The 27,572-nt window shown below is 40.6% G+C and overlaps 1 protein-coding gene across 7 annotated transcripts in view; it reads right to left on the reverse strand.

Annotated features, from left to right (window-relative positions):
* Positions 1 to 27,572, reverse strand: part of MBNL2 (muscleblind like splicing regulator 2) — a 109,440-nt gene that overhangs the window by 66,999 nt on the left and 14,869 nt on the right. For 4 of the 7 annotated variants that reach the window (XM_068395584.1, XM_068395580.1, XM_068395585.1 and 1 more), the window contains exon 2: positions 4,381 to 5,234. The exons of 1 other annotated variant lie outside the window; for it this stretch is intronic. In XM_068395584.1, coding sequence (XP_068251685.1) covers positions 4,381 to 4,554 — 174 coding nt within the window. In that variant the 5' untranslated portion in view covers positions 4,555 to 5,234. Of the gene's footprint in view, positions 1 to 4,380; positions 5,235 to 19,678; positions 19,757 to 25,971; positions 26,132 to 27,572 lie in introns of those variants that run through there. 2 more of the 7 variants (XM_068395581.1, XM_068395582.1) reach the window with 2 other exon arrangements.

Below are 27,572 nucleotides of genomic sequence, written 5' to 3' on the forward strand. Positions count from 1 at the left end.
ATATAAACAGAACAGCTCCTGAAATTCAAACTTTCCAGTTAGACAGGCCTCTTCACAGGCTGGCTCCCTGCTGTACCCACCATCCATCGGGTGTGCAGGAATGATCCACCGACACTCTCCTAACACCCCAAAAATGCCCTGTTCAGAACAGACCAGGCTCTGTCCTCCACCAAAGAGTGAGAAACGAATGCTGCGTCACATCTCAGAAGCCCATGCAGCAGAACCTGGCTTGAAATCACCAACTTTCTGGCCTGAATCTGAACCAGGCTCATTAGTCTTCAGCTATTTCTGTCTAGCCTGAAGCATCTCACAGATGAAGGATATTCAGAGCCCAGACAGTCTTCAACAGTGAGCATTTTGGATCCTCAAAACTGTAACCAGTCCAATGGGTTGCTGTTGCAACTTTTCCTGGGTTTAAAGTCAAGTATTGCAAGGACAGGTATTCAGAGCCAAAAATTCCTTTTGCATTAAAAGCAAACAGGGTCTGTTAAATTCTGTCGACCTTTTACTCGGAACCAACAGACCTACAAATATGCTTCTTTAATACAGGAAAACTTGGATTCTGATGCAATCACGTTACTCCAGAAGCCGGGCCTAATGCCGCAGCACTGTCACCGGCAGAAGTGACCCAGCGCTCTGCTGGTGCCACACGGCCCCTCTCCCTTGTGTCAGAAGCAACTACAACAACAACTTTGGTTTAACCGCAACCAATTTCCCAACCTGGTGCACTGCACAATCACAAAGACAGTGGTGGGAGCACAAAGGAGAATGTGGCATGGTGTGGAGGCAGGTGTCCCTGGCTGGGATTTTCCTTCAGTCCCAAAGCCAGCTTTTGCTAGCTTACAACAGCTCTGAGGCTATGGGCAAGTCAGCAGGAAGATGCTTCTGGTCACACAGTCACAGAATGGTTGAAGTTGGAGGGGACCTCTGGACATCATCTGGTCAAACACCCTGCTCAAGCAGGGCCACCTAGAGCTGACTGCCCAAGGACCATGTCCAGGCATCTTTTGAGTATCTCCAAGTATGGAAACTCCACAACCTCCCCGAGCAACCTGTGCCAGTGCTCAGTCACCCTCACAGTGAAAAAGTGTTTCCTGATGTTCAGAGGGAACCTCCTGTGTTTCAGTTTGTGCCCATTGTCTCCGGTCCTGTCACTGGGCACCACTGAGAAGAGCCTGTCTCTGTCCTCTTTGCAGCCTCCTTTCAGGTATTTATATACATTGATGAGGTCCCCCCTGAGCCTTCTCTTCTCCAGGCTGAACAGTCCCAGCTCTCTCAGCCTCGCCTCATAGGAGAGATGCTCCAGTCCCTTCATCTTTGTGGTCCCTTGCTGGACGCTCTCCAGTAGCTCCATACTGGTGCTTTGGCAGTCTAATCCGGCTGGCAGATACTGATACCATGCTCCCTCATCTACCCTGGATATCTGGAGAGAAGGCGGCATGCAGGAGAGTACATGTCCCTTCCCCAAACAGGGGCTCTTCTGATCCATCAGTGGGTAAAGGAAAGCCTGTTTCAGAGTGCTGTATCTTGTGTTTGACTGACTACTTAGGGAGCAGCTGTAACTACCAGGCACCACCTAAATGTAACACATACCTCAGTCAGAGACTGAAAAAATTCTGTCTTTTCTGGGTAGGAAGATGTTTGTTCAAAGAGACTCAACATACTCACTATAATTTATTTTTACAGCAGGCACACCAAACCAAGACAGTTAAAACACTAAGTCTCCAAAGCTCTAGATATTATGTAAATAAACTCTAAATAATTGCCTACATTAAAGTGTGGTTCAGTGTTCAGCAAGGAAAACAGCTCTTGTTTTTCTTAAATTAAATTCTGATTTTATCTATAATTCTAGACTGTTCTGTTTATTTCCATGAAATATTATCCTCCTTGTTGAGTGCCAAAGCGTTATTCTGAAACTGTATGATTAACACCAGCGTTTTTGAAAGCTATGCATCAAATAGATTTACGTGACTAATGACCTAAGTCCCTGAACCGGCAGTATATGCAAACGGAGTTAACCAGCCACATCCTTGCCATAGGTATGGTGATTTACAAACACCCTTCCAAATAATGAAGATAATGGATGCGAGGATATCAGCTGACATAGCCAAGAGCCACGCACTCGCAATGATCCCTAAGAGCTTTTTATGCGCTGAGGGGTCCAGCAGCATACCAAAACGCACGGCTCCGACCCATGCTCAGCGGCAAGAAGCTGCGGTACTGAAGACGTTCTTGGCCCCTTATTGAATCTCCCTCTGCCTGCAGCAGGGTTAGTGGGAAGAAACCGGTACCTCCACCTCTGTTCCTTCAGGCCACAGTTTGGTTTCTTGGTATAACCCCATCTTTACCGGCAATTAACCCCATCTTTACCGGCAATTTAACCCAACAGACTCAACTGGAAAACGCCAGATGGAGGCCCAGGAGCATGCTCCCTTCCGCCAGGTGGTAAGAGGGTGACGATGGGCAGTGGGACAGAGCATCACCACTTCAGCCACCAGATCCAGGCTGGAGTGAGCTGGCCTCTCGGAGCAGATGCCCTCCCGCACTAGGACAAAACATGCCTGCTTGCTTTGACTACATTTTTTACATGGTTTTGGACTTCTCTCCACTGAGCAATGATGCTGGTTGTCAGTAATGTTATCCGCAGCGATCCCTCAGGATTTCTCTTCATGGTATTATTAGCTTAGGCTGTGACTCCAGTTTCTATTCACGGGCGATAACCATCCCTGCACAAAAAGTCTCCAGCTCGAATAGCTGGCACCTCCACTGCGAGCACCCTATGCTGCCAGGGAGAGTGATGCTGTCCTCAGGCAGTAAGGACAGACACATCACTGCTTCGCCAGGATGATGCAGCAATAGCACCTCTTGTGCTGCAAACCCACCGCCCTGCCAGCCCAGGACTGACCAAGCCCTGCCAGACGCCTCCAGCCTCCCAGCCACGGCCCCCAGTCTTTACAATAGTTAAAAATTGTATTTAAAAAAAAAAAAAACACTGACTTCCTTATTTTTCATAAAAGCTGCTGATTGCCCATTTGCTGCAGATGCTAGCCTGACCATTTAAAAAAAAAAAAAAGTTATCCTATTGGCAAGCAACCAATATACGAGCACATCTACAAAGAAGCTGTTACAGTTTATCGTGCAGTAATCCACGGATTAAGGTCATTAATAGCACTCGATGACATACTGCAATGTCTCCAAAGGTGCTGTTCTGGCTTGCAGGATACACAGATGTAACCACCACACAAACATTTCCGCCGAGTTACCTTCTTGTAAATCTTCAAAAGATGAGAAGAAATGAGGAAACCCGGAAGAGAGATGCCTAGCACACTATCTTGCATATCACCAAAAAAAAAAAAAGTATAATGAAAATAAATTAACATTTTCAAATAACACTGAATTTTCTTCTCCTTCACACTGATGTTTTCACAGTAAAAGAGTTCTTGATGAGTAACAGGAATTTTGATCTACAGAGCTAAATTTAAAAAGCAAGCCAAGGCATTCTCCCGTGCCCAAAAGACAAAGCCACAACTAAAACTTTCACAACAAAATCTGAAATGCTCAATTTTGCCCTTTAATTATTTATATGAAATAAGCTTTCTCCTTCTGTTGACATGAGGACACAAATGTATCATCATAGAAAACACTGTGTACTCCCCAAATCCCATGGGGTCATTAATCTTCTTTCACGCAGTACATGAAGTATTTTCACAGAGCTTTTAAAATAGTTTTCTAAAGCGTGCCTGATGTCATTAGCAAGTCAGAAGTTGATGGCCTAACAACATAATTGCTAAATATCCTCCAAAGGAAAGAATCCCATCACTCTGTTTTAAACTTACACTGCTATCTGCACTATCCATACGTGTAATTATCAGTGCTATTAGTTTATCTAAGAGTCCCCAATACCAAGGGTAAACAACCCGTTATGGTGTCAAAACTGAAGTAACGGATAGACTTTTCTTACTTTGGTTGATTTAAATGAAAGAATCTGCACTCTTTTCATATGATTTGTTTCATTAGGACTCTGGTAATGGCCTAGTACTGTGCCACCATGTATTTTCATTTGCCATGAAACAATAATAATTCATAAAATGTGCTCGGGAGAATACAATTGTCCTACCAGCTGTAAGCAATCCTGTATCCCACAGCCAAATGCAATTTTTGTAAACAACATATTGACACAGGAAAAGAAAATCCTTAGAAAGAAATTTTTTCAAAGCTTCAATAAATAAAAGTTATGACAAATAACATTTGTTTTAATGTACATCTTACCAAGAACTTTCTGATTAATCTGGTTTAGTTGTAACTAATCATTTCACATTTTACTTTCAGTACAATGTAGCAGCATTTTCACTACACATGCAGGTGGTTTTTTTTCCTTACCTTTAAGGAATCAAAGCAGGCAATAACTCTTCCATTTTCAACCTGACAACTTTTAGGGGGGTGTGCAAATTTGCATTCTTCATCAGAGCGTGAACAAGTTCCCCTCTGAAATTGCCTGCACACTTCTAATGTTAGCCATTTTGTATCTCTTACGGGAGCAACATTCAAAGCCATGATGAAAAGCTGATTTCAGATTTGTAAATTGCTGTCAAGTGAAATATGCTGAAGAAATTTCCAGAACTAATGATGAAGAGAAGGTAGAGAAAAGGAAAAAAAAAAAAACACCACAAAAAAAAACCACAGAAAAAAATAATTTCAATTCCAATTGAAAAGAAAGTTTAAAAAAAAAAGTGGGAGATGATTAACAATGTCCAACGCACACAAAGCACAATAAACAGAGAAAGTTTATCAGCAAGCAGTCACTCATCAATCATTAAGTCCCACTTGTAGACTTTTGGCTGGGAAAAACCATGCTCAGTCGCATTTCTGTCTGTAGAACATGTGACCTTGTTGATTGTATCACGGACGCACCGGTTTTAAGCCAAGGTCCTTCAATACAATGGCACTCCTTGATAGAATCCTAATTCTCTGACGGTTGCTTGCTGGTACTGATCACACAAGAAAAGCAATGCGGTCATTTGTTCACGTCCCAGGAATAACAATAATTCTTCTTCCTCTTTTTCTACTTTCAGTTTCCCATCAACTAATTGGCAAATGGAGACGGCTGAGGTATCTTCCACCAGGTGTGAGGTGAAGGCAATGTCTGGCTGGCAAAGATGGGATTTTGAGAACACGGGTGTAGCAGTCCTCGCTCATAAAAGTGACTTGGCAAAGGCACTTTTTAAGTCACTGACCTGACAAAACAAATAGAGTATCAGTTCACATGCAACTCATTCAAATCAACATTATGAAACCTATCATCCCTTTTTATCAAATATTATAGACATACTGCCAATGCTCACTTGTATTTATTTTTTCCAAACAAAATCAGCCTCCTTCGTGAAGTTACACACGACAAAGGAATAACCAGTTGAAACACACGTATTGCAGTAATATTCTAGGCAGTAATCCAAAAGTTGGGAATGATTTAAATAGATGAATGTGGCAGACACAATAATTAGGCATGCTGGTTGTGAAACAATTCAATCTAATGTGCTTAGTCTCCAAAACAATACACAAGAACCCGTTTCCATTAATTTATCATTTGGCCCTTCAGATTGTGTTATTACATTATAAGCTGTTATTTGCTCTTCCTTAGAAATGAAGACAGTAGTATTCTGTTCAGATTTTTTGTCTCTCCTCTGTTTCTCAAGGGAACAAAAAAAAACCAAACCAAAACAAAAAACTGTCATTCCAAAATTATAGGGAAAAAACCTTCCATATCCAGAAAACAGAGATAATTTCTCTGTTAAGCTAAAGGCTGTTTCAAAAAGGCTTCATGAAAGGGCTCACTACTCTAAGTCATCATCCTCTAATGAGTTCTTTCCGATATGAAGCAGTCTTTATCTAAATTTTCCTTTGATTAAATTAGTTTTCATGTACCTTTACAAATACATGGTTCGGCATCAAAATCTAAGACTTAAATATGGAACTTAAGCTATTTAGGAACTATAAAATACCTAGGATATTTCATAGGTAAACAGATCTGAAAATCAAAGGGTTAGATATTATAAATATTTTTTAACAAATGGCTGTCTTATATGCAGATGGTGAAACCATGGACATGATGTTTCCTTCTATTCAGCTTCAAAGGAACACAACTTTCACTTTGCAGATATCAGCCTGAAACAGTTGATGTATTATTTTTGTGCAAGAATAAAGAAAGGGGGAAGGACTGGAATAAGTGAGGTTATAAAATGCATCCATAAAAATAGCTCTAAAAACACTGTCAGCTTTCCCATGCCAGAATAATTGCGATTCTGTGCTTGGATTCATTTGATTTAATTGAAGTCAGTATTGTCAGTAATGCGAGTAAGAATTACTCACAGTTTCAGGAACAGATCCCAGTTCTGACTTCTAGGTCTTCACATCAAAAAGCTTTATTACTTAGTAATGCTACCAGAATGGGTTTTACTATGTGACTGATACCTACACCAAAACGTGCTACTGCTAGCATGAATAAAAGGTAATGCAATGCTAATTGGTCAAAAATTCAGTTTCAAGTCTAACATGCAATAAGATGGGCCTGGATGATACTCAGCTAGTTTTACCTGATCATCAAGAATAACGAGTTGCAAGAGAATGAGTACATTTTTAAATAATTCTACACAATTGTAGTATAGTACAGTACATGAACTAAATAGTCCTCAAATTAAGTATTCCATCAATGTTGTGCCACAGCATCGATGAAGAGTGAGGTTAAGCTGAAAACATACAAAGAGGTGAGAAAATACTCATAACTGATGAAAAGGAAAGAGAAGAGGAAAGACAAGGACAGCCTCTCCACAAGAGCTTGTTGAGCTGATAGCTTGTTGGGTTGATGATTTAGCTGGCAACATGTAAAAGAGGAAATATTCTCCCTAGAGCCACCCATTCCAATTCAGAAATGTCAGTAACGGTTTTCAGTAATAGATGTGGGAGATGGACGACAATTTTGGGAAAAGGGTAAACGTTATACCACACGCTGCTGGAAGTCACAAGTAGTAATACTCCGCTGGGCTGCATACTACTAAAAATGACAAAGTCGTTTCTCAAGCAGTAGGTGTTAAGACTGAAGAAAACCAGATGTTGCACATGGCGGCAAAGCAAACAGCATGCATTACATAAATGGCAGTAACCACGGTTTTAAAAAAAATGTGCACAACAATCACATAGGAGATTTGTGAGACTGCAGCAAGAATACATACGAAAAAGTGTTTGGGGGGTAGAGGATAGAGGAGGAGCGAAATATAGCGTCATCCTATTTCCTATCTTCTTACTACATGAACACTTTCTAAAGAAAGGGAAGCATGAAAAGTTTGTCTCAAAAATCTGCACCTTGTCAAAAATAACGCCGCTATCTGATTTCTCAAGAAGCTTTGAGTGCTTCAGCAGTTTCTACTGACGCAGGCTTAGGAGAGACAGAGCCAAGGCCTTTCTGAAGGCGGACATGCCTTCAGCAGAAGGCAAGCGCAAACATGGTGGGGACAGAAGAATTTGGAGCGCTTCATCCGTACCACTTACGTGGCCTGTGTGTTCACGGCCGCATCCTAGGCAGCTGCCATACCTCCTCTGCCCATCACCTTCACCAGGAGGGTGAAGGAAGAGATGCCACTGGGAAAGCCTGAACGTGAAAGGGAAGCGATACAAGGAGAAGGGATAGGCCAGACAAACTGCGGAGGTGGTGGTGGGGGAACTATGGGTAGAACCAAGGAAAGTAGAGTTCAAGATATAAGGAAAGAGCTCAAGAGAAGGAAAAAAATGGGAATGGAAGGTAGGAAAGTGAAATGGCTGGTTGTGGAAGAGGAAGGAAAATATACGAATAAAATAATAGTAGTAAAAAAGCCTCACGAAAATGCCTCCAAGGCCACAGGCCATTACTAACATCACAGCCCACTCTGACCTTATGTATTGCAAAACCTATCCATACAGAGAGCACTGGGGCCTCCAGCGAGTGTGAACTCTGCTCTTCTTTCCACCATTTCTGACTTCTACTTGTATCCCAACACATCAGGCAAAGTTAGCTTTCCTGCCAAAACCAACAGGATTGCACCAGCCTAGAGCCCTCAGCACCAACAGGGCCCCTTATACAGGCAAAGGGTTTGCTTTTCTGTTTGCTTAGGGGTTTTCTTTAGTTATTTTGTTGCTGTTATTAATGATTCCAGCTTGAGCCTACACTCCCCACTGTAGCTAAACAAACTATGAAAACTTACACATTGACAAATGAGAAACAAAATGTTCTTATTGAAGCTGAAGAAAACACTCAACATAATAAGTATAAAATAACTAATTTTATTTGTTTTTTTTACAACTATTGCTGTTTATTTTCAGTCTCTCACACACTTAGATCAATGGAATTGATCCATAACACACATCTACAAATACAGTTTTTTGTATGCTAAGTGAAATAAATTCATGGACATGTATTTGTAAAAACTATTTAGTTTTAGACTCCTCTTTTCAGATAAGCATCACTTCCCTTTTGTGGAAATCTAGCAAGTTATGGAGGAGTAGGAGGCTTTTGCCAATCTCATGTTCTCCTGAGAGAGTGGGAAAGAGCCTGTGTTAGGCCCCAGATATTCTTTCTGTCCTAAACCGCAAAATCATTTCTCCTTTTCCAAGTAAGCCAAAAAAAAAAAACCAAACCTGGTAAAAAAAATCCTTTGAATTATTAAACAAGGCAAAACGCACAGGTGCTAGGAGCCCTCAGAAAAGGTTCTCGTTCTGAGGAACACTAGGCAGCCAGCATCTTTATGAGTTGCAAGCGAGTATAAAGCCCTGCCCTGTTACAAACCAGCTGGATCTCTCAAGCTGGAAAATAAGAGTTCTTGCTACATACAAAATATGGGCTGCTCTGGTACAGTAGTTTTACTTATGAGACAGATAATGTGGCAATGGATTATGTAGTATCCGTCTAATGGAGAAGCTGAGGCTTGCTGGACATGTTGTATTCATGCTTCTGGAGATAATGTGTAGTAATGAGCAAAGACCTCATCTTCAAAAAGATCACTTCTGCAGGTGATGACTTCCAGTAAAGGAGCAGAGTCCTTTACGTGGTTCCAACACAGAGCTCTAGTGGTACCACTAAGTTAACTCAAAAGGTGTTGAAACAGTTTTGCACTTTACTCTTAGAGAATTAAGCACTCTGTATTGTTCATGACATTAAAATCTTCAGTAAGAAATGTCAAGACTGGGGCTCAATTTGTTGCTCCTACTGTCAAAGTTTATCAACGTGATCCATGTATTCCTTCTATATATACACCAGAAACTCAAGAATTACAAAGTTAGAAAACCCTCAGTTGTACCTAAGAGGGACTGCAGTTTAAAGAATACAAACTCTTCCTTCCCAGCAAGCCAGAAGAGATGTGCTAAATATACACAGCTTTACAAGTTTGATCATTTACAATGGTCTGTTTTAAAAATGAGGAATTAAAATAAAAAAATCCAAAGACTCACTGCTCTGGAAGTTGAATGTTCCTCCTTTAGGTCACCAGCAGGGCAGAAATCTGTTAACTGTCAGAATAGATTGCTGCCCAAATTCAGTTCAACACCTGAACTCAGGTGGGATAAAACTCACCTTCAGCACCTACCCACAGTCACCAAAATTGACCTGCTGGATACTCCAATGCCAAGAGAATGTCTTCAGAACTTAGTTTTCAAACCCAGCATGCATATACTGCAACTCTTCAGAGAGAGACTGTTAGCTTAGACAAACATGGGAATGCTTTCAAGAGGACCAAAGTCCCAGGGAAATGGTACTGCCCAATTTTAAGCCCTTGACCCAAAGCAGGTTGCTGCTACAACTTTTATATGCTTACATGTAAACACAAATTCATGTTGCTTACTTCCAGAAAATCATGTCCATAGTCTTAAATTTGCTTCAGGAATCTTTTAACAAAGAAACAAAACAATGACCCTGCAACAGGCACAAGGCAGAAAGAATTTCAGGTTGAAATTTTAAGCTTTGGCTGGGAGTTGTAAGCAGCTGAAAACAGGCTCTCTACCCTTAGACACCGTTAACTGTAAGCATCACTGGCTTCACACTCCACAATACCAGTTCATGAACCAGCAACGTCTTAACCACGTATTACCTTAACTCAGATTCTCATGACATTCCTACTGGTCCAGGAGATAAACTAATCTATAAGAAATAATAACCTCGGTTTAGCCACTCCCTTCAGCCTGGACTTAGTAGTTTTGAGTCAGTAATTTTACCTGAGACAGGCAACATGGGACAAAATACAATTCCCAGATGTCCCAAGACATCCCATGACATCCAAACACAAGGATTAACCAGTGTGCCCCACTCTACAGATGCAACTTCAGACTACTGACAAGCATTGAGTTCCTTCAAAAAGCAGCCACCCCTTCAGCAGCTGACCACATTTGCAAAGGAAACTTGCTTTGGAGTTCACTATGTTTACAGCCAAAACCTAGGGGAAAGATTCCCTGTATAAGTCTAACACATGGGGATCCTTTTATAACCAGATCAAGTTAAGTATCTTGAACGTTCACAATGGAAATACAGATATTCAAAGACTGACAACTACTGAACCCTCACCTTAAGGCCAGAAAAAGGCATCCAAACCCTGCTAAGTTGTACCTCTTGTCTGCAGCTGCACAGTGGACTCCACTCCAGAGCACTCAGGACACAGCCATACATTTAGGAGGCACTGGCAGGTGCTTTAGTCCAAAAGATGGTGGGACTTCGCTTCAGTTTTTCAACTAAACCTCAGTGTTACATTCTTTTAAATGTCATTTTTTCCCCATTGTTTGTGCTTTAAATAGCATTCAAGGCCTCCAAACTGAAGAGAAGCTGCACACCAAAGGACCACCACGACCCCAGGAGCACACTCCAGCATCGCTTGCAATTCCAGCTACCTGCCATTTCCTTGACTCCCCCGTGCTGTTTTCTCTTGCCCTCCCTCAGACTCCTTGCTGAGGAAAGCAAGGCTGCAGTTTAATCCTAGGCTAAAGCTGGATCCTTTATGATCTCTGCCTCCCCAGGTGCAGAATAAAACCAACACAGCAGCATAAAGCACCCTGCGTCACGTGTGCTGGCCAACTCAACCAAGACGGGCCCACCTGCCCATGGCAACACTCAATGGAGTACAGAGCACAAGCAGGCATGATGGGGCATGATGGCACGGCCTGCAGCCCTGCTCCCTCCCCTGTACCAGGTCTGGCTCTTTGTTGCCAGTGCCTATAATTATGACGCTGTATCCCATCGGACGTACTCTCTGCCCCTCAAAAGCAAGGCTGGCTCTCAGTCATCACACACTAATTTAAGCCTCACCGTGCAAAATCTCCCGCTAACCAATACAGAGGGGATAATTTCAAAAGATGCTAACGTGGATAAAAAAAAAGTAATTTTACAGACAAATAATATGACAGTCAGCACGCTTGTTAATCGTATTTGAATAAATTACACTCTTAAAGAGAGAACACGCAAGCGACTTTTGTGTGGTGGATAGGCTTTTCTCACTCCATCAGCCCATCAGATGAGGAAACAGGACCAGAAAGTGATGTGACAGCACAGGGGTATCATTCATCAGTGACTACTATGCCAGCTCCGTTTTCTTCTCTCAAACCAATTTCTAACATTCATATTTTTGATATGTACCCTAATACTAGATATCTAGTAAGACTGGACAATGCACAGTAGAGTTTAGTAATGTCTTTGCAAAGTTCAGTAAAATTACAGCATTAAATCCAGAATCGGGCTTCTGGCTCTTCTCTGAACTGTTGTGAAGTCACAAAAACCAACATTCCCCATATTCAAGAAACAAGAGAAAACAAGGCAGTCATCTATTCTTTGATGGCAAATAAGAATGGAAAACCTTTCTGCCACCATAACATTTATGAAAAAACATACAGTTACAGTAGAAAGTGATGAATGGGTTTTCTTCCACAAATTTCAAATGAAACTTGTGAACATTTCTTTAATTATTTCAAGGTTTTTTTCCCCGCTTTGTTAAGATGTTAAGCAGCTTCCATTTTTCAGCAAGCAAACCAGTATTGCTCAAACGGGGAAGAAACCAGAACCACCCTATCAGAGACACAGCCCACTAGTTTGACCAAGTGGCTGGGAGTCAAAAATACTAAAATTCTAATCCCGGTTCCTCTATTAATTCAACCTGAACTCTGCTGAAGTCGAAAGTGTCCTAACTTACAAAAGAACCTTTATTTATTTTATCTGCTTGATTTGGAGATAGCTATTGCAACATCTCGCTATGCCTGTTATACAACCAGAGATGAACACTTGTCAACTGTAATTCAGAGGAACACTTTACCCAGAGTTGATCCTAACTATTTCAGTTAAGCCCACAGAAGTCCAGGGACAGGTTAGAAAATGCCGGTCTGTTTTATTTAAACTGAGCATGACCTCCAAGTATCAGTTTTGCGAAATGAGCCGTATTCTCCTTGTCAAGATCACTAATGTGCCGGGTTCAGGCTCTTTAGTATGTCCCACGGTATTTACAGTATGGCAATGAGCTTCTTATCAAAACCTGCCAGTTCACTTTGAAGCTGGCTTTACAATATAATAACGCTAATGTCCTTTGTCCCCAGGGAAGCAGGTGAGGAGGAAGGTACACCACTGACTGCGAAACAACAGAAACAGCCTGGGACCTCTTCAGTGATCCACTGTACTACTTTGCTAATGGACCATGAAACATTTCTGCTGAACTTGAAGTCTGTAGATGACTGGAGCCCACGAGTATTTTCTAACATTAAAGTGCTTCGAAGTCATGCTGATAAAACTAATGCTCATTATACTTCAGTTAAAATGCAATTGCAGGAAACAGTTTTTCTTCCTCTAGCAAACTTTTTCTTTTTTTAAAATGATATTCATCCCACTCCACTTAACCTTCTCCTCCTCTCTTGGTCTGTACCTTCTCTCAGGGCAAACTTCTTGTTTCTAAGTCCAAAGAAGACCTGATTTCATCCTCTAGGTGTATGAATTTCATACACAAAATTTTCTGCTCCCACCTTGACAAGAGGGCAAAAGCAATTTCTGTTTCTGTGCCTCTGCAAGCAGAGTTAATCATCCCCGGCAGCAATGACGTTATCACTTGGCCTCTTGTGGACACAAATGTTTTGCTTTTGGCAGAGAGCACCACATAATAGCTATTAATCAAACTCAATTCCCCAGGGAAGGGTAACCTAGTGCATTAGGGGCTTCTACTCACACCTGCCTGCAGACGCGCATTGTATTTATTTTTTTTTAGGACTGTAAAAACATTTATAGAAAAGTGTGCTCATGTACTGTGAAATTTTTATAGACTGGCATGGAGGGAATGCATGATCAAATGACTGTTCTCACCTGCCAAAGGACCGACAACATGCTGTTACACAGGAGCACAATTTAAAAGAGCTCAGGCTGTTGTCAATTTTCTATTTTTTTCTACTCCCATTTCGCACTAAGCCCAGAAGGCAGAACTCTTACCGAGGTATTTGTTTATGTGACAAACAGCATCCCTTTACACTGAAAGATGAAGATAGGTCTGAATAAATCAAGGACTCCACATAAATTAAGATATGTGGAACTCGCAACTGAAAATCTGTTTAAGACTGCCAATAGCATTATTAATAATATACTACTGCAAATTACCCAGCTTTGGGAAGTTGCATGGCACATCCAAACAAAGCACCCGAGGCGAGGGCAGCAAGAGCACTACATAATGCTATTAACTCCAACTGCCTCTTAAGTGCTAAACCCATTCTGCTGAACAGATTCCCTGCACAAATCCCAAGCAGCATCGCTGGTCTGAGATGAAACACCTGCATTTCTGTGCTGTTTTCTCCATTTGCATTTTACCTGAGAACAGGATACCAAAGTACACAAGGATGACTTTAGCAGGTCAGTCAAAAAGTCCATCTCACCCAATATCCAGTCTTCAACTGCGGTCAATACCAGATGTCTACAGTGAGTGCAAAACCAGTGCAGGCAGCGCATGATAATTTCCATGAAACTTCTCCCAGCCTCCTGCAACCTGTGACTGATGTCTTTGTATTTAATATGTCTCGTTGGATTTTTCTTCCATGGATTTGCCCACTTCCCTTTTCAAAAATTCAAAACCAGCAAGTTTCAGCAAGAGCTGGGGTGTAAGATGACTTATTTCAAAACCCTTTAAGTAAATCTGCGTTGTTAGTCTTTTTATTACCCCTGAATGGATTGAACTAGAAGACAGAACTTGCCTTTCCTTTCCAGTGAAGGTGTAGCTTGGAGAAAAGCACGTTTTAAACCTACCAGAAGAGGAAGGAGCACCAAGATCCCTTCTTCTGCACCCCAAGCTGCATCACCTAGGACCACTCCCAGAAGCAATGCTTTCTTAGTGATCCAATGGAGAAGGAGGAACACCTGAGAGCATGCCCTAAGGAGCCCAAACGAGGCACTCCAATTGCATTCTGCCAGACCCAGAGCATTTCACAACCATCTCAAACACATTTTGGAAGCAGCAACTCACCACAATGGGAAAGCACTTCCAGTAAGGAAAAGAAAAAACCTCCATAGCATCTTTACTTCTCAGAGGGTTGCCCAAGCAAGCCTTCATCAGAATCCATTTTATCGCAAGGATTCAATTCCCCTTTCACTCTCCATTAGTAGTGTGCACAGAACACGCAACAACGGGTTTATTTACTTCCAAAACTAAAGAAATCCTCACGAAGCAGAACACATGCAAGTGCTTTACTTCTTACATATCTCATGGGACATATTGCAAAGCCAGATTAAGCCTCTATGTCAGAATACTTTATATCTTACAGCAGCTGAAAAGACAGAACAGCAATCTAACTTTGAAGCCACCTATGAAATAGCAGATTATCAAGTATCTTCAAAGGCAATTTTATTTTCTTTTTTTTAAATAATGTTTTTATGCTAACATTCACACAGCGATGTTTTATATAACAGAAGCTGAAATCTTCCACTAAGAGACATTTTTCAAAGACCCTTCCCAGTCAAGAAGAAACCAGTAATGTTTTGGTTTTTGGTTTTTTTTTTTGGTAGAGCCCCAGAGAAAAAAAAAAAGAAATAGTATTCAACAAGTTATTGGTCTCTTCTGAAGGTAGGTTGTCTTTCTGTGTTCTGAACAGCGAGATTGCTCCCTGCCTGATTATCTTCGGTCCTCCAAGGAGAATAAAGAAAATATCTAATCAAGCTCGATGTGAAGAGTACAGTAAAAGACTTTCCTTTCAAAATTCACACCATTTATTTGTCCACCAAAAAACAAACAAACAAAAAAAAATCAAGACTTCAGAGGCTACCTGTGTTGTGTTTGACAACACATAGTGGAAATTTATTCTCCCTGGAATAAAATAAATTTGCATTTAGTGAACCACTATTCTGTTGTCAAATAGGTATCATGAGTTCAGAAAGAGAATGCTTTCCCCTCTAAAATTGTTTTCTGCAACTGGTGGCAGAGAAACAAAGAAGAGCTTTTCTCAGAATGCCCGCAAGTTCTGCTGAATTTCTGTTTTCCTGGAAATCTTGAAAACTCCTATTTTATCATAAGGCAAATAATGGAGTTACAACTGGAACGAGCACACAGTAACTGTCTGCAGATATTGCCTATCAGAGCAAACACTTAATTTTTTTCTGACCTCTAGGATGATGAATTTTGGGTTTGGTGTGCAATATTGCTACTGACCTTCCTTTTTGCTTAAGTACCGATCAAGAACCACTGACCCAATAAAAATGGGTCATATTGATCTGTTGTTTTAATTTGTGTAACCCGTCTCCCTTGGTCCAAAAAGCTCACCACCCGTTGCCACTTGAAGAAAGTTACTTTTTAACCCAGTTTTTATTCTTTTTTTTTTAATAAGTAACAGAAGACAACACACTTGACAGAGAGGATACACAGGAACAAACTCAGACAGTTTATTAGCTACAGTAAGGACATCGGATGAATTCACACACACTCTTCTGCCATGTGCATATTTCAGTTGTCTACAACAGTAAAAGGGCACATAAACTACACTCAGATTTCTGGAAGGAAAAAAACCAAACCCGCCAGTATCTTGTAAAAGCAACTTTAATGTACAAAGCGTTCAAAGCGTTCCTTTTCATTTCTGCTGCCTTCAAAGTTGAAAAGGGAATGGATTCAGGCAGCAATACTGACTGGTCAGGCAGTGTTAGTCCAGTACTCCTTGGTCCCAGACCCAGGTACGTTCCTGCTTCAACAATTTTCTCAATATTTAAAAGACAGTTCCCCTCTATTTTAACTCAATTATTTAATATTCAGAGAGAGCAATAGGAAAAAGCCTTTCCTAGTCACTAGGTCTTGTTGAAAACTTTCCCAAAGGAAATTTCATCATCTCAATGCTTCCTTAAAAATACTGGGGGGAAAAGTATTTTAGCGGTATTGAAACAATTCCACCTCAAAACTTTATTTTCATATGGCTGAATCATTTTATCATAACTTAAACATCATCATGGATAAGCACACAGTTATTCAGAAATACATTGTAAATTGTGTTTCAACAGGAAAGTTGAAAAAGAGTTCTTTCATCCTCTTGACACAAAAAATTGCAATATTTTTGCAGTGAAAACGGAATATATTTCCCAGAAATGTTCTGACAGAGCACTTTTCCAGACCTTTTTCTACTGTCTCTGCTTACCCATAACTGCAGTTTTTCCCTCCCCCTGCTAAGCACAGCCTGGTGTTCACCGGCGCTTCCAAAGCAATGGATACGCTTCTGACACCGAGTACAAGCAACTGGCGCTTGGCAAGACAGAGTTTTCTGCTCACATTGCAGCGGAAAATTTGGACTGGTTAAAATAAGTCTCGACAGTTTTGTCCTTTTCAAAGGTTTAATTCGTTTGTTGTACTTCAAGCTTAGTCCCAGATGGGTATTTAAAGCCACACTTTGTTTTGCACTGTATGATTTGTATTGCCTCGCACAACTTCTGTGTTAATTCATAATTCAAAAACTTCCTTTAATTCTGCATAAATCTCACCTTGATAGACAGCACTATTTTCGAAAGATAATGTCAAATTTTCTATGTTACAAAGTCAATAAATAGCACAAAAAATATTTTGGATTTCGTCAAATAAATAACATCAACAACAATATTCAGAAATAAAAAATTGTCCATTTATAAACATAAAAAGTAGACTGCTGCTGTTACGCTTACACACATTTCTATTCCAAAAAACAACTTTGCAAAAATGACTTAACAGATTTCTGTGTTGAATGTCCCTCGTTTTAATGTGGTATTTCCTTATCTTGTAAATAAGAGATTTTGTATCTTCTAACCTCCAGCCTATGTACACACACTGGCCCCTGACACGTGACAGGACTTCTTTCCATTACATGCAACATTTCCAGGACAAAGAAGTCGAGACACAAAATCAAACCAGACCAGAAAAAAAAAAAATGCCAGACAAATTAACCAACTCTCTCTCAGTCAAAATTATGCCCTCCAGTAATCCTCTGCAACTTTATGAGCTGCAAAGTATACATTACCAATATCTGCCTTTCACAGAGATACGCACTTTATTACAACACAGACTCGAGAAATCTTGAAAATCTACTTGAAAGGCCCTTCTCCACGTTTATCCCTCTGCCCATCATCTGAAATAGTAGTAACCATGGTACCACTTTATAGCAACTGAACAGAACTGCCTGTCCGCTAGCAAAAAAAGCACTACTATACTCTGAAAAGATAGAAAAGGGAGAGACTAAAAAGATGCAGTGGTATTCTAGTTTTATACTTTTAGGATTTCTTATGAACAAAGTTCACTCAATTTACATATTAAGAGGGCTTGTTTCTGTTTTTTTTTAAAATTTAATTATTATAGTTCTGGAAAGTTGGACGGAAATCCACAATTTAAGGTCCCAGCTTTTTTCTGGCTTCATTATTGCCAAACATTCACCAGCTTAGCAAGGTCCACCAGGAAAATTTTAAAGAATAATCCTGCTAATGCATGAGGCACTGGAGTCAATACAGGCACACAAATAAGAAGTTTAGTATTTTTAAATCAGAAAAGTAGAAACTTGACCACTGTTTCTAAAGTCCTGCTTCGGGGCAATCATTTTTACCTTGCAGTGAAGCACTCCAAAGATGAACACTGTCACCTTTCCCCTAAGTGAAGTTTGCTAACATTTTGGTGTCTGGAGGCCAAGAGGGTTGAGATACACGTGGTTATCTTTACCAAAGCAGACCATGACTATTAACTCTGTTTTAATTTCATTTCTAAGGAAAACAAACAAACCAACCAACCAACCAACCAAAAAACCCCACCTATATTGATTCCTATAACACAAATCCTCAAGTCAAAGGACCCACTACACAATCCTACTGCAGCACAGCTACCTCTCACCCATTTCACTGGAAGCCTGAAAACATCAAGTGCATTTCATACAGCTTTATTGCCTACAAGTATGTTTACAAGGAACTGTCAGTTTTTATTAGAGTACAATTCTGACAACTGTAGAGAAGAGCTATAGAATACAAATCCTAAAAGCTCAACATTAAGCAAAATAAAAGCCAATGATATATCTCACCTTTGTAAGCTGATTAGTTTTTGGGACCTAGTTCTCATGATAATATGAGTCTTAAGGATGTTAAAAGAAATTTAACTAAAGAGGACAGCTAGAAGTGCTAAGCATTTGCAGATAGCATAAAGACTGAAGTCAAAGCAGAGTTCAGGTCAACAAATTCTACAAAAGCCCCCAAACCCAACAAACTCACATGGTTAAATAGTATGCTTTTACTTCTAATGTCTACTGTAATTTTCACAATGAAGTTTATCAACAGTTATCCTCCTCTGCTTTGCAACATAACCATAAACAATAAAAGATATTTTGCAGTTAACAAAAAATTTTTGCAAAGTCATACTTGAAGCCAACTGTGAAGAGTTACAAAAGGATTTCATGAAAATGAATACACTGGATGATAAAACGACATAAGAGCTTAACATAAAGATAGGCAAAATAATGCAGATGAGAGGAAAAAACAAAAAGAAATAGTACACACACAACACTAGGTTCAAACAAGACACTACTACACAGGAAAGATCTTGTGGACATTACAGGCAATTCAATGAACACTTCGGCAAAACACTCAGCCATTGATGGAGTATAAAGCAAGCAGAACCTTTGGCAATATTGAAGGAAAACAGAAAAGAACTACGCTACTACGTGTAGTCATGGAGCATGTAACTAAATTTTGACTAGGAGGCAAGGGACACTCAGTGTGTCCACCAGTTGGAAAACCATAAAACAGACAGTTATCTATTGGCAAATAGCTACAGTGTAAAGTTAAATGGCAGGTGATTTATTGGAGGTCAAAAATATGAACAAGTTTAAAATAACTTTTCAACTTACAGATCAAATTATTAAAATAGTCATCAGAACCACCGACAGCTACTAAATTTAATCGTTGAGAAGGAAAGTACTCCTCAGAAAGCCTCTCACCCCTGGTGACTAACAGCTAGTCATACACCAGTCAAGGCACGTACTCCTGTCCTCAGCTTACCCTTTTGCCTTCTCCGCCTCGGGATGGCACCTCCTTACAAGCAGCCTTGTCCTGCAGCCAGAGCTGCCTACGGATCCATAGGGACATGCTGATCCTCAAGCCCTCCCATGAGAAATTCAACACTTCCATCTCCTATTTCAAACAAACAGATTTCAGAGATGGCGGACTCGTTCCACCTACCTTTAGGCACTCAAATGCATCACTGGCGACCAAAAAGCATAGTCTCCTTCGTTGTCCTCTTGCCAAAGGGGAGACAGGCACCTCCAAAGGAGGATTCAGAATGTGAAGGCACAGCTTTATCTCCTGGGGCCACCATGAAGCCACCAATCTAACCGGACAGACACACGCCCACAAGGACCACCTGCTCTACACTCCAGGGGGATGATTTATCAACTTGGGAAGGCAAAAAAAAAAAAAACCTCGCAGAAACACGTGTTTGTTCTCAGGCCTCGCCCCCTTTCCCTTCAGTGGTTGTGTCCTGCTCCTCGAGAGACTGGGGAGAGAAGGGGGGACAGAAAGAGAGTGGGAAACCAGAAAGAGCGAGAGGAGGGGGACTGGATCCCTCACGTCCTATGGAAGTGTCCAACCACTTCCAGCTCCATGGGTGAGGTCCACGTCCAGGAGATGGATTTAGTTCCAGGTATTGCTCTCCAGCTTCTCCCCTTGAGATGGACGTTGTGGCTTCTTACCACTTCAGACCTCTTACACCAAGGATTAAGCCACTGGCTTGTCCCCTGCTGGCATTTCCACTTCAAAGAGCTGCTATTGTGGATACCAAAGCCTTTGAAAGTGGCCTCATGGCACAAAGTCACGAGCATTAAATGAGGTCTTTAAAAAAAAAAAAAAGCCAAAAAGAAAAAAAGCGCATTGGCTTTATAAACACACCAGCGCAGCCACTTTCAAAGCCTTTCATGCCTTCCCCACTGTGGCAAAGAAAATCTCTGGGGATTTTTTTTGGCTTCCCCACACCCCCTTAAAATTATGGCAATAAAGCAACCCAGCCCCAAAGTGTGTCCCGGGATTAGCAGAGGGGGAACTAAAATACACGTGGGAACTGTAAAAAACAACCACACGTGAAAAGTTTTTAAACGCAAGCGCTAGAGCTCCAGGGCAGCGGCGCGCCGCGCTGCCAGCGCGTGTCCAGCATGGCAATGAGGACTGCAGCACTGCCATCCCCAGCGCCAGCAGCCCACACCCCGGCGTCCTCCTCCGCAAAAGCCTCTCGCCAGCCAGAGGAGATGCCCCAGGCCCCGCCGCTTTTGGGATGCGGGGTGAGGAGACGAAGGTGGGAAAGCCACCGGCACTGGTCTCCTGGTGGCAGTCAGAGGCCGTAGCTGGGGATGCTGTGTCACGGGTGAACGCAGCCGTCAGGGAAATCCCATGCGTGCTATCGCAGCCTTTTAAATAAATAAAAGTGAGGCAGTGCTGAATTCCTGAATCATTAACCGGGCATAGAGGTATGCTCCTGCCAGCCACGGGCCTGCCCGTCCCACCGGTGGCACAGCCAGAGGTGTTTGCTGACAACCCAGAGAAGCTGTACGGCTGAAATGCACATATAGCTGCTGATAACAGCACGGTGGACTGTCTGAAAAGTGGGAAGGAGTACCCAAAAAAAGGTAAAAATGGACTAAAACGAGGCTTTGATATCCTACAAGGCAACCGCTTCCCCCACCACGATGTTGGGAGGAGGCTCCCGCAGAGAGCTGCCGGAGGAGAGCGTTAAGGCATAAACCCAACACGCTGACATCCAGCATTGAAAATCACCCTTCTGAGTACTTGAAAACAAATGGAAATCTTGCCACTTTGCAATTTAAGTTTTAGACTATGTTCAGTACGCTGCCCATAATACCTATAAAGTGCAAATATCATGAAACTGGGGGGGGCTGACCCATTTGGTATACCTGAAGCATATATAACAGAGCATTTGAAAAAAAAAGAAAAAAATCCTCAGAAATCCAGGGGGGGAAAAAGTATTCAGCCTGGATGGGAGAGAATGCCAGAGGGTTAAAAAAAAATTCTTAAAAAAAATTATTTGTTAGGCTTATGTCTTAAAAGTGATCACACACAAAAAACATACTGAAAAGTTGCCCTCAGAATTCACGAAAGAAAGAAAGAAAGAAAAAAGCACCTTTCTAACCAAGTCCTAGCTTCCTTCCATATTTCTGTATTTTTCCTTACCTGTATTCCCTAATTCTGCCTGTTGTCAGAGGTGCTGTACTCTCTGCAGGAGAGACAATTTTACAGCACATGAACCTCCAGACCAACCTAGTCTCTATTTATGAGTTCAGCTATGTGCAACACCCAGACCTTCCTGAAACGCTGTTTATCATCCACTCAGAAACTGATAAAAAATTATCGTTCTAAAATAGAAAAAATTAGATTCTGATATGAAGCATCTCTTATTTCTTGACTCGTTTCTTTATGTAACAACTGTACCATTAAATCCCTCCTACTGTCTTTATTAGCTATTGTTTTTGTATTGCAAAAATCACAAAAATGAAAAACCATATTTTCATGAGTGTGTGTGTATTACACATCTGTGTATGCATTTGTGAACATACATCTAGATATAAAATTGGGGGTGGGGAGGGGGAATAGTGCAAATGTGTGTGTTGTTTATCGCTTTTGTTTATCAGAACAGCAGCTGAGCTCTTCCAACTTGCCAAGTTTAAGGTATCACAAGCCCACCAGGTCCTTTGCCAGACTTACGGCTTCAGGAATCCTACAGGTCTTCCGCAGAAGCAGCAAGCTGCACGCTGTCAGTCCTCAACAGCTTTAATAATCATCACTAGCACAAAAAGTCCCCTACATAATTACTATTTCTTCATGTTAGTTATAAGGATTTTGCATTTAATCTCTGGCTGGGTATACTCTTCAATTTTCACACTCCAGTTTTCCTTTTTTAGTGTGCCCAAAGTACTGAACTAAGAACTTTACATTGCCAGCGTTGTCAGTGAGAGCTCAGTGTTTTAAGCACGTTATTAAAAAAGAATAATAAAAAAAATCCTGGGGAGGTTAAGAAGTTAGCAGATTCTAGAAAACGGCTGCATGATTTCTTTTTCCTCACGTACCTTCAACTCCAAATACAGCCGAAAAGTTTGTTTTTAAAAGGAGACTTTGGACTCTCTATATCAATAACCAACAACTGTCACTGCATTTGCTAATAAGGCATAAGAAGATTAGTTTAATTAGTCAAGCAGTTAATACTACTATTATATGAACTAGTTTTCAGCACTGACACCCTTTTGAAATGAGTTTTATTTTCCTCAAGCTGTAATTTCAGCCTATCTACAGACCAGTTACATAGCACTCGTTCACACTAGTTAACTACAACACACTGTATTAAACATAATATATCAAATTAGCTTCACAATCAAAGGCTAGAAAATGGTTTTAAAAAGAAACTATTCTAACAAATTCTAAAGCAAGTGATTATATCCTCTTTTGCTACAATTTTGTAACAGCCATGTGTTTTTATTCACAAAAAGCGGGGGAAAAAATTATTGGGCTTTAAAAAAAAAAAAAAAAAAGTTTCTTCCCTGAAAAGAGGAAAAAAACCCTCAAAGCCAGAAATTTCTAGTAACATTAGAAAACAAGATATCACTAATAGCTATTATGTGAAATTTAAATCTCAGCAATGTGTCTAACTAATGATTTAGGAAATTAAAACCATATGTGAAATCATTAGCAAGGAATTTCATTTGAACAGTAAGTCTTTTTCTCATCTCTCAATAATATAAAAACTGAACATTTTAGAGCTTTTTACAAATAAACACAGTACAGACTATTCCTGACATACTTGTGGAACAACAGAGAACAATATTCACTCACAGCAGAAATGAGCTACCAGATCTGAGTGCCTGAAATTCCACATAACATCAAGAGCTACTTTTCTTTCTCAAAAAAAAAAAAATTAAAAGAAATTGTAGCACTCAATTATTTTAGATTTCTATAATATATATGCTCACCAATGAAAAACTTGATTTTGCCTTATAAACACTCTGTAGTCACAATACTATACTTCAGGACAAGTAACTCATTAGTAAACACTACCTTAGGAAAATGAAGAAACTAATTCTAAACAGACTAATTATTCATTGAAAGCAGACAGACTGCACACAGACATTACCACACTAATAGCTCTGATGAAATCCACACAGCAATTAAGAGGAAAAGATATTACTACACAAAAAGAGGTACCAGAATCTGGTCCAAAATACTTTTATTACCAACTACTTACATAACAAGTGTAAACACAGAGTATTTACCGCCACCTCTGCTCTCCAAGAGAAAAGCACACCTCTCTATCTATATAAAGTATTCCTTGAGCAGGAAATAATTTTTTTTAATCTCTTTGTCACTTGATTTTCTGTCAATAGTTTGATACAAACTATTTGACTGAGTGATGAACGCAAATTTTCACTTTGTAATGTATAGCATTATCCTCCGTATGCCTGACTGCCAGCCTCAAAGGTATGAAAAACAGCCACTTAAATTATCTGAAAGGAAGAGACGGTCTCAAAACATGAGACTGAAAAGTTTTCTCTGTAAGCTGTGCAGGAAAATTTTTTTTATTTGCAAAAATTAAAAATTTAGCTCACATTTTGTAGCTTGGAAAAGATTATTTTCACTTTTAACACCACATTTAAACATCGACAGTGACAGATATTTAAACATACATATTCATACCCCGTGGATTTTTAATAATAATGCTCTACACCCCGACATGTGTTTCACTTGTTAGCAGAGTTTTAAATTCCCAGAAGACACAAGGTTGATTTTACTTAGAAGAGCGTAGCATGTAAAAATAACCAGTTCATAAACTGAAGATGTGCCTACAACCCAGCTGCAGGTCTTGAGCAAGTATTTAGCCAGGGAATGCGGAATCTGAATCAACCTCCTCCGAGCAGAGTCAGCTGCGAGGAGCTGGGAGGCGACATCAGGAGTTTTGAGCCCATGCCCTGTACTTCTCCTTGGAAAAGTGGAGGGATGGTTGGCCTAGAAGGGCCTATTTAATGCAATACTTGTAAAACTAGTGTAACTTGTTCCACTTGGGGGGGGGGAATCTTAAAGCTTTCCCCCAGATTACATCATCAAAAGCTTTTCTAGGCAGTGAAAGGTTCTTTTACCTAATTTCTTCTTTAAGGTATTGATCTTTAGTCCTCCTCAGCTCACATACTTAATTTTTCTACCCACATCCTATCTGAATAGAAATATTTATATACAATGCTCATGGCTATTACGGGAGAAATAGGATAATAACATTTTCTTGCTGTTTCACCACCTGTTAGTCTTGGTAAAAAAAGGAAATATTAAAAAACCTCTGTTATATACTGTACACATACACAATGCTGCTATAACACAACTGAAGACCGCATACTAATTCAGGTTGCTAATTGGGTGGGATCCTGAAAGGTACTGAGCACCATCAATACATATGGCAGCCTAAGAAAGTTGAAGAGGCTTCGGCACGTCATGGGATGAGGCAATGTCCTCAGACCCCTCCCGCAATGACAGTAAAGTTTGCTTCCAATCTAATAAATAATAATAAATAATAACACCTCTATTTTTCCAGAATTTTAAAGACTTCTATCTAAATAACCCATTTCCTTCTCTCCAGAGCATTTAACATAAATCTCCTTTCCTTCCTAAGGCTCCTCCTCAGCAACAGAGTTGACATGCCTCAGCACAGTGAAATCACTGCTCTAAAAGCCAGCCTGCTCATTAAATTATTCTGCTAGCTGTGTGTTCTCTCATTAAAAATGTATAAAGATCAGATAATTGCAGCACGTATTATTAACCTTGTTTTCCTTGTTTTCCTGTACAGGTTCTGTTTTGCTGTTGAGACAAAGACCTGGAAAGGGCAGGGGAAACGCTCAGCGAAACTACAATACGAAAAACTCTCCCGACTTGCCTTCAAGAGCACAAGGAATCACGGCGCAGCCAAAAACACCCATACTTTTATAATGAGGGTAAAATATTGTAATCTCATTGTATGGCTCCTTCAAGTCCAAGACAGGCAGTCTTGGCTTTAGTTAAAGCCTCCCGTAGGGAATTATTTAGATCAGCCAGTCTAATTCACCTAAATCTTCAAATGTATCTGCTATAAACTTCACAGATTTCCAGGTTGGCTCCTTCTCTTTCTTCAAGCTAGGAAGCAGTTCCAGACAACAACCCAGCTAAAAATCCAATTAGGCTAACAGCACTTCTGAAACACACTGACCTATTTCTTTTTTTTACTTGCATTATTTTAATACGCATATACTCACATTCTATTTCTAGAAGAGAGCGATTTACGTTGGAAATTAATTCTCTTTGAAAACAAGTTACCACAAAATCCACCTATTGCAGCCAAACAGAATATATTCACTAGAGAAACGTCGTTTCCCCGACTCCCCCGAGCAACACAGACGGTCTGCAGCACACTGCAGCAAACTCTTTAAACGTTCAATAAAAGACAACAATCCTCCTACCTTGTTTAGCCCTGTCTATTCGGCACATTCCCAGCGTGAACAGGAACACCCAATATAAACAAAACAGCCATATCTTTCCCATTGCATCGTGGTCAGTAATTTTCACGTGAAATGATGAGCAGGCTGTATATTTATTTTTTTTTTTGGTGCTCGGAAAGCCTTGTGCCTTAGCTGGGGATTTTTTTCCTCAGATGATGAAGCAAAGACACAGCCTAAACTCTGTTGCTGAAAGACTGCAGCCCTTCCTTCTCCCAAAGCCCTCCCAGCATATGGCAGCCAATCACACCAAGCTTCGTCAGCCCTACTGCTCTTAAACCGATCCGAACGGGATGATTGACACGGCAACACAGCACTCCTAATGTGTAAAAACAATGCATCCATACTGATAAACCAGGAATTTCCCTCGTGCAGGGAAGGAGTTTTACTGGCGAGGTAAAGCGATACCTCCATGAAATAACACATGCAGCAAAAGCAAACAGTTCCCTTCCCCTCCGCTGCAATGGCAGCTACACCATTTCTTGCACAAGAATTTTCGAAGCTTTTGCTAATCACAAATGCTTGCACAAACAACGTTTCCGAAATTGCAGAACCACAATGATGCCGTTTTGGTTGTAAAGGTGAGCTGTGCACCGTAAACTGAACAATCTATCCTTTATTTTAACATGCAGCTGAAACACACTCCAATTCAGGCAGTAATATTCTCATTTTAATACTGCATAATCTTACTGTGCAGCATTTGCATTGAACAGCAATACACACATAACGTCTATCCGAATATTTGAGAGCAGTCGTTAGCGATTGCAGGTATGGGATGCTTCTCGATGAAAACATAATCTATATGATGGTGTTTTAATACCCTTGGCAGAAAAATCACATCAGCGGCACCCAAACTGCGGTTCCTGTGATTAGCTTGCAACCAATGTTCGTTTGTACCAAGGTTCTCGCATAAGGACTACAATACCAGTTGCCATTTTCAAGTCAAACTGTGGGCACAACTTTGGGTACACAGGGCTGCTGTCAATCAGTTTTCCCACAAATTTTGCTGAAGTTTTAAAACAAGAGAACAAAGCAGGCAAGGATTATTGAACAAGTGTTGCAATTAGGAAAAATACAAAAAGGAGCTTAAGCTGAAAGTCAATCTTTATCCAGAAAGGGATAAAGATCGCAGTGCAGCACTACTTTAGACAGCAGTTTATACATTTCAAGCCATGACACAAAAATGTATAAAATGTATTTAAAATGCCACTAAAAGTTTAGAAATATGAATAGACAAGAGAAAAACAAAGCTCTCATTCACTGGCAGCTCTGTCCCAAGGCCCCATTGTTTCCTATGGACTGTTTTGCATATTATAAATGCAGCTTCCCAAAAAATCCATTATTCCTCTATCCCACAAGCAAAAACTCTCCTTCGGGCTCCACCGTCTCCCACCCAACTTGTGAAAACCCTCCCCTCCCTGGCATGGCTGAAACGTGCTGCTGCCGAGGAGGCTCCTGCCAGCCAGCCCTCGTTCTCTGCTCAATCACCCCCCCCCCACTCTGCTCTATTCTGCCCTATTTAAAAGAACAAAACAAAATCCCCCCAAAACTCAAACAGTTGATTC

Source organism: Nyctibius grandis, chromosome 2, assembly GCF_013368605.1.
Source record: "Nyctibius grandis isolate bNycGra1 chromosome 2, bNycGra1.pri, whole genome shotgun sequence".
Taxonomy (NCBI): Eukaryota; Metazoa; Chordata; class Aves; order Nyctibiiformes; family Nyctibiidae; genus Nyctibius; species Nyctibius grandis.